At 31.1% G+C, this 8,395-nt stretch overlaps 1 protein-coding gene across 1 annotated transcript; it reads left to right on the top strand.

Annotated features, from left to right (window-relative positions):
• Positions 1–3,394: 3,394 nt before the first annotated feature.
• LOC107193005 (N-alpha-acetyltransferase 25, NatB auxiliary subunit) lies at positions 3,395–6,981 on the top strand. Its single transcript, XM_015582374.1, has 10 exons — positions 3,395–3,419; positions 3,578–3,802; positions 3,873–4,126; positions 4,214–4,437; positions 4,515–4,824; positions 4,917–5,221; positions 5,299–5,557; positions 5,634–5,879; positions 5,951–6,559; positions 6,645–6,981. Exons 1-10 carry the CDS (start codon positions 3,395–3,397, stop codon positions 6,867–6,869), a joined length of 2,682 nt encoding a protein of 893 aa, XP_015437860.1. The 3' UTR covers positions 6,870–6,981.
• The last annotated feature ends 1,414 nt before the right edge of the window (positions 6,982–8,395 follow it).

Raw genomic sequence — 8,395 nt, forward strand, 5'->3', positions numbered from 1 at the left:
TTTAGTCGACTGAAATTATGCTTTAGTGGTTATGTATAGATTATATCGTCAAATTTTCATGGCACCATTGGTGTATTTACCTTTTGGAAATTTATTAAGAAAAAATATAAGTGGTATATAAGTTTTTTTAAACAATTACTAATATTCGATTTTTCGTAAGCTATTTGATATTGGCACTTGAAAAATTAACTGCTCTACATTTTTTGTGAAAATCAATTAGGTTATAAGCAATAATTTGCACAGTTCTTGGAAAAATTCTTTAAAATCAAATAAGTGTTGTCACAATAGCAGGTATTTAAAATTATGGGATTGTTTAATTTTTTATACATACCAAATTTTATTCGATAGTTGTTAATGTTGTCATTTCTTCTTTCTCCTAGGACAGATATAAATATTGCTATATTAGGAATTGAAAAATAAAAGAATATCATCTAAAAAAATATTATACAATTACCTGCTATTTTGACCTATGTTATTCCATATTACAATTTCAAAAAATGAGTTGATCTAAATTTTTTGACGATAGTCTATTTCTTCTTTCTGACATAATCTGTCCAGCTTTGGAAAATATCCGTTCTGATGGAACAGATGTTGCAGGTATACATAAATATTTTTCATTAATTTTGTTTAGTTCAGGCATTGTGTGGCCATGTGTATTCCAAAATGCAGTGGGATCACTTTTAATACTTTCGTAAGGCAGATCTAAATATTGCCTTGTTATGTTTGTTGCGGTTTCTAAAGGTGTAGAGCACTGTCTAGTTAGATGGGAAACTTTATCAACATAAAAATTCCAAAATCCTGCATCCTGATTAAGTGGTTCTCCTTCTTCTGGGTTTGTACGTCTATTCTCATGAATTTGCACGTTGGTTAGTAAATTCTGAACTTCTGATGTCAAAGTTTCTATTGCTCTTTGTGCATTTCCTTCGCTTTGAAAAATTGCTGTTTTAAATCTAGGGTCTATTATTGTAGCTGTTGATGTAATTTTATTTGTTTCTATATATTCAAATCTAATATCAAGATTGTTTAATAGGTTATTGTTTAGTGCAAGTCCGGGCATTGTCATAGATGTAATATTTTGGATGGCGTTTTCAATTCCTCTTATTAATGGCATGATTTTTGAAGGTAGAATATTTTTCAGCACACAAGTCTACAGTTACATATTCTATTGGTTTCAATAACGGTATTATATCTTCTATAATGTCCCATTGTTCTGATGGAAGGATTGTAGGATATCTGGATAGTGATACCACAGTTGCCGATAAGGGAACATTCAAGGCATATAATCTTTCCAACATAACAAGGGATGAGTTCCATCTTGTGTGTATATCTTGTTTTAATTTTAGATTTTGGAATCCCATTTGGGTCTGTATACTTCTCAGTTTATCTGCTGCAGTGACACCGGTTTTAAAATGAGTGACTAAAGAGCGGCAAGTTTTTAGTATACTGACAATATCTGGAATTCCATTAATCGAGTCCTTTACTACTTTGATTGTAATGCAATATAAATACAAAGTGTTAATGAACTTCTGAATGAAATAATATACGTATCAACATATTGTTAAAATAATATTACCAATATTAATATGAAATATTGATATAGTTATAAAATACTATTTTTCCTATAGCTTGTAATTAATATATTATGAACATAAATAAAATGTATGAATTATTATTTATGCCTTAATAATAATACAATATTAATGAACTTTTGAAAAAATGTTACATAATTACAGCAAATATGAACGAGCGATCACATATTGAGATTAGAATAGTATATACATATAGCGAAAACGAGCCACGACCGTCATAAATTACTTCAAGCACTTGAAAAGCAAACGTTGACGAAAAGAAAGGGGCTTTTCCGGACAGAAGAATCGTTCTTCTCAGCTGGCGAGCATCGAAACCTTTTTGTAAAATTATCGATTCAACATTAATAGTTACGACTTATTTATTTGCATTTTTATCGTTTTTTCTTACAATAATATTACTAATATCAATTAATATTACATAATATTAATGTATCAATATTAATAATAAACGTATTAATATTATGTATAATAAACAGTAAAATATAATATATATAAATCTTCGTAAAAGAATTAAAGAACGAATCTTTTATTTTCGTTAGTAATACTAGCCCACCCCTGCTTCCTGTAATGTTTAGAGTTTTAGATGTTTACATTATCAAGTGACAGAGTCGAATTCTGAGATAATCCGTTCTAGTTGGTTCGTCTTCTTTCTTAGTAATACTTAAAATTTCTTATTAATATAAAAGGGGCACGAAAGTATTCGTGCACTCTAAACAATTAAATAAACTTTTTAAAATTAACGATCTGACTTTTTCGGAGAAATTTAAACGATTAGTTTACAAGGTAATGCATAAAAAAATATATGGAAAAATTACAATTCGTTTGCATCGCGAAAAAAATAATCAAGATCCAGTCAATAGCGATCAATAGCTCGATAGTTCCAGCGAGTCGCTTGAAGCGACTAAATTTAATCGACTAAAGTAGTCGCTTCAAGCGACTAATATTAGTCGCCTGAAAGTAATCGCTTCAAGCGACTAATATTATTCGTCTGAAGTTAGTCGCTTCAAGCGATTAATATTATTCGTCTGAAGTTAGTCACTACAAGTGACGAAAGTAGTCGACTGAAAGTAGTCGTTGGTTATTATCGACTTAGTCGATAGTGCCCATCACTAAGTAAAATGGAAACTTTTCATGAAAACAATTTGTAGTATTATAAATTTTTTAATGTTATAAGTTTCTTCTTCAAACAAATGTATATTTAAGAGGAATAAGGATAAATTCAATTGAAATGTGATTTATTTGATCTATTAATACTATTTTTAATACGGATTTCGAATATTTTATTAAACTCGACAGTAGGTCAGTAAAATAATTAAAGTTGTCATAAATTTTAGGAATATCATTAATAAGTAAATACAAACAAAAGTAAAACAATACACCGCAATTTTGAACGAATTTACAATTTTTAATAATTAAACGTATTGTTTCAGTCAACTATTATGATATATTGAGTTATTTATTGCTAGAATGTATATGCGGGAAATAGCAATGATTAAAAGGTAAACAAAGTACTTTCAGAAACAATTCATTCTAAATTATTAAAACTATAAGATTGTTTATCAAAATTTTTTCAAAATAATATATGAAAATATTTCACATGTATATGGTTTTAAATAACTTGTTTCTTTAACGAAATATTTTTATAGATATAACATATTTGTAGTAAAAATTTTAAGTTTTTCATGATTACAAAGTCGAACGTGTATAAAAAACTGTGTAAATCTGCCCTATGATGTTATAATGCATTCAACGAAGGAATGTTTGATCTTTCGGTTTGTTGATTTAAAATTACCATAAAAAGTATCATGGCGTCTAAAGCCCATGTGGAAAGTATTGTTAACGAACGTCGATTACGTCCGATATACGGCAAGTATATTGTTCATAGTTTCAATGTTGACCAGAAGTTTGATTTCTTAGTTTCATAATTATTTACCTTCGGTATTTAACCGGTAATGAGGTTATGTAACGTTACAGTATTACCATTTTAGATTGGTTGGATAATGGAAACAATAAGAAAGCTCTTCAAGAGGCAGATAAGGTGCTTAAGAAACATCCAAGCAATCAATGTGCCAGAATGCTCAAAGCTTTGGCTTTATTACGACTTGGCAAAGAAGATGAGTGTCAAGTTATTATGGATAAAGTACGTTCAGAAGTACCCTGCGAGGATTGTACTCTACAGGTTATGAGTATTTGTTACAGAGAGATACATCAACGTAAGTTTAATTACTTCGCAGAATGTGAAGTTGTTTATAAGTATACTATACTATATGGACTTGTTTATAGCAAATAAGATTAGTGAAGTGTATGAAGCTGCTGCTAAAGCAGATCCGAAAAATGAGGAATTATTAACGCATCTTTTCATGTCTTATGTACGTGTTGGAGATTATAAGAAACAACAACAAACAGCACTTGCTTTATACAAACTAAAACCAAAAAATCCTTATTATTTTTGGGCTGTGATGAGTTTAGTTATGCAAGCTATATGTGCAGATGAAAAGTTAGCAAAAGGAGTTATTTTGCCTTTAGCAGAGAGAATGGTTTGTAAATTTTGATTAAATTAATACATTCTTATAACAAATAAGTTATTTTATTAAAAATTTTAATGATTAATTTATAAAAACAAGGTGTTAAAATTAATTGACGAAGGAAAAATGGAAGCAGAGCAGGAAGTTCAACTTTATTTAATGATATTGGAGCTTCAGGGTAAAAGTGAAGAAATGTTAAATGTTTTATCTGGGCCCTTAGCTTCTCACCTGTCACCTGTTCCACAACGCAAAGCAGCACTTCTGTTAAAGTTGGATCGTTTTCCTGAAGCAGCAAATGCGTGTAAAGAACTTATCAGTGAAAAGTAAGTACAATATAGTGAATACATTTTCAAAATATAATATCATCTAGTATTACATATTCTTTGTATATTATGAGTAGTATGGACAATTGGGCATACTATCAAGATTATCTTTTTGCTGCTCTTAAATTTCAAAAACCAGAAGAGTGTTTAGCCTTTTTTGATAAGATTATAACTACATCAGAGAAAAAAGTCAGGGCTCCATATTTGGCTAAATTTGAGTTATTCAAACGTACTAAAAACGATGGAGTTATTGAAAATACTACGGATCCTGTGGATTTAATGTATCAATATTTTTCACAATTTGGAGAAAAAGACTGTGTTGTTGGAGATCTACGATTGTACTTAAATTTACTAACACCTGCAGATAAATTAGAACTGCTACAGAAGGTGAGTCATGAGATATGATAGTGCGTTACTCAAAGGAAAGGTTCTTGGTCCTAATTATAATATTCAACTTAAAAATTTTACTTTGTTTTTAGATAGAGAAAGACGTGGGTGTTAAACCAGAAGAATTCCCAATTACTTTACAGCAAATGCAGAAGCACATTCATTTACAACAAGTGCGTCGTATCTGTGGTATGCATCATTCCCCAAATGTAGGCACCAATGAACAAAAGCAACTGGTAGAACGATTATGTGAATTATATGAAAAGGGTAATGAATTATGTCCAATTCAAGAAAGATTACCAACAGATTTTTGTCCTGCGGATTCTTATATCCTTTTAGCGTCAGATTTACTGCATGAATTGTGGTGCGACACCGATGAAGCATCTTATCTCTACAGGTGATGTCATCTTTATAGAAAATATTTTTGGAAAAGTTATTTTTTACATAATAAAAATAAACAAAATAATTTTATAGGGCAATGTCGATATTAGAACGCGGTTTGTTATCAAGTCCAGCAAACTTTTATATAAAAATTATACTTGTGCGAATATATTTGGAAGCAGGATTAGTGGGTGCAGCAGATAACATTTTTACGTCTTTAGATGTTAAACATATTCAATTAGATTCTTTGGGTCATTTACATGCGCCACTGCTAGCTCCGCTTGGCCACCTTTCCTTGGCGTCAACAACTTTAGATCACTCCAATAGATTTTTCATTGCGAACTGCAAAGATGTATGTATTTATGTAATATGCAATTGCTTCAAAGGCCAAGAAACTTTTTTTAACTTAATTTCTAATACATAACCAGAGTGCAGATCATTTAACGTTTGCCTATAAATATGGCAGTTTTGTAAAGATTCAAGAATTTGTGGAGTTAAGAGAACGTTTGGAAAACTCCTTCCACTTTGTTATGACTACAGTAGATAAAATGCTCCTAGAATTAAGTTGGTGTGATAGCCCCACATCGCTCTTCTCAACTATAAATAACATGCATATTCAACCCGACGAAGATTCAGTTCGTTTGAATTCTCTGCGGGATAATCGTGACTTGTTGGTAATGTCAACTACGTTATTTTGCGATGAAAATGTAAGATTCTGAAAAACTAATACGTTTCATTTAAACAGGTGGTCTGTGGATGGGAACCTTTAACAGAAGATGAAATAGATCCTAGGATGCAAGAAGAAACACGCGTGTGCATGTTAAGATTACTTGCAGCGAGGAATTTAATGCTGAAAATTTTGGCAACATGTGCTATGTCAGATTCTTCTTCGCTTTTATGTAGATTATCTATTGAATTGAAGCAGCTAGATAATGAACAGATTCCATTGGCACTTCAAAAGTTTGAATCGGAAGGAAAAAGAAATAGACCGTGTAAAATACTGGTTCCTATGGACGCAGTAGAAAGGTTACGCGAAGCCCATTATTCGGAGCAGTTGAAGACAATTGCTCGACTCGCGGAATCGTTATCTCAGTCGCGTTATCCTGACTTTGAATGTGTTCAAATGCTACGAGCATCTCCGTGTCTTCAGACAATAGACATGCCTGAAAAAGGAATTCCAGTGTCGTTTAAGCATTTCCTATTAAGAGCATCTACGTGTAGCGAGTCTCTTGCAATTATTAGTGCCATATGTACTATCTGCGCAACGCAATTACAACCACAGACATCACATAAGAAAAATAAAAAGAAGTATTCTAAAGAAATAGAATCTGATCCGTTAAATGATAATTGCCATGTAAGACAATTCAAAGTATAACTTCAAACTGACTTGTCATATTAATTTCAAATAATGTTAGTTTAATTTTTCAATATTGTTGCAGAGCTGGAAAGATATTGCGATGTTACTTATAGAAAGGATTCACAATTTAGATCTGATGCTAACTGAACTTGAAAAGTATCAACTAAATACGGGACTGAATAAAGATGAAGATGATATACGTGCAATGATAATTAAGTACGGCCAAGCTAGTCTGAGACAAAGCTGCAGATCGTTAAAATCTCGAGCTCAAATCACACTAAAACTCTTGAATAGTTTAAAAAGGTGAAATTGTACGAAAATCCTTGTACAAAGAATATCCATCCAACGATTTACTGACTTTTAAAATTGATTCATTTATTGTGTATATTACTCTTACTTAGTCCTAACCAATTATAAATATCGCCTGAATCGTTTATTAGAAATTGAAATCTTTAAATTATTTCAATCTCCACAATAAATTCGTGAACATTTAATGAAGGGTATAGTTGGATAAAATGGTCAAAGTTGCCTCTAAACCAAGTTGGAGTTGCAATGGACCATTCAATAGCTTATCCAGAGGAAATAATTTCTACCAAATTTCTACCCTGTTTTTGAACCAGAAGGGTAGTAACAGGGGAGAAATGTAATTTTCTGTTTTTGGTTTATTTCTCCTATTGTATTGGATACAAAAATCTGAAAAATAATCAAGTATATTGTAGTTATCATGGTGTATATCGGGAAATTTTGTAGGATTTTTAGTTGAAAATTCTACTTGTAAAAAATGAAAAAACGTGAAATAATGCCAAAAAATACCCATTTCTTGATGAAATGTACGTTTTTCCCTATTACTATTCCTTTGAGCAGGATACAGGGTTGAAACTTAGTACAAACTGTTTCTATTGGATAAGCTTTCGAATGGTCTATTACGAGTCCAATTTGTTTTAGCTGCACTTTTGACCCTCTTATCTTGCCATACCCTTAATAATTTTTGTCATTCAATTGTTTTTCATTAAATAGTACACACTACGAGCTAACATAAAATAGTGTTTTAAGATCGCTGATCAAACGTTTATACATTACATCGCGGTAAACTATAATCTTGACAAGATAATTTAGAAACACAATTCCCTTTGCCCTTTGTATTTAAAACTTAATATATAATTTTTAATATATCTTGAAAATTGTTAGGAAATTATTTCAAATGCAATTTTTAACAATGCACTTAAATTTTTTGTTGAGAAAACAGTGTGTGGCCTATAATGCTATTGAAAAGTGTGTAAAAATCATAGATAAAATATGTCAAAAATGATAACACCAAGAATGAATTTAAGGAAAAATATTTTTAGTTTTATGTCAAAGCTACTTATTTGTTTTTTGCCTCCTAATTGTACATTGATAAATTTATTACCTGTTAATCACGCAATTTAAGTGATTAGTTGATTAAAGTGTACGAAATTAATGAATTGAATAAATTTATATGAAACTAAAGTTTATTCTTTTTCCATTATACACAAATCGTATGCATTTGCTAATTTTTTTTAGAATTACATCGACGATGGTAATTCTATGTACTGTCTATTCCATTATTCCGCATAAAGATCACAATAAAATTATGTGAACTTGGTGTCACGTATACAGGGTGTCTCAAAAATGTCTCTCTTGCCGGAAATGAGGAGTTCTTGGGATGATTTGAAACAATTTTTTACTTAGCGAAAATGTTATCCGAGGCTTTGTTAACGTGATATTAACGAAACCACCCCCCTCAGAACGCGAGTTTGACAGCCGGTTCCCGCGCTAGCGGTGGTTATAACACAGCCGACATAAAGGGGGAGA

Source organism: Dufourea novaeangliae, unplaced genomic scaffold (assembly GCF_001272555.1).
Source record: "Dufourea novaeangliae isolate 0120121106 unplaced genomic scaffold, ASM127255v1 scaffold495, whole genome shotgun sequence".
Lineage (NCBI taxonomy): Eukaryota > Metazoa > Arthropoda > Insecta > Hymenoptera > Halictidae > Dufourea > Dufourea novaeangliae.

Coding starts and splice junctions, on each gene's coding strand:
- LOC107193005 (XM_015582374.1), top strand. CDS start 3,395: ATGGCGTCTAAAGCCCATGTGGAAA. Junction 3,420..3,577: donor GTCTAAAGCCCATGTGGAAA/GTATTGTTAACG, acceptor TTACCATTTTAG/ATTGGTTGGATAATGGAAAC. Junction 5,222..5,298: donor GAAGCATCTTATCTCTACAG/GTGATGTCATCT, acceptor ATAATTTTATAG/GGCAATGTCGATATTAGAAC.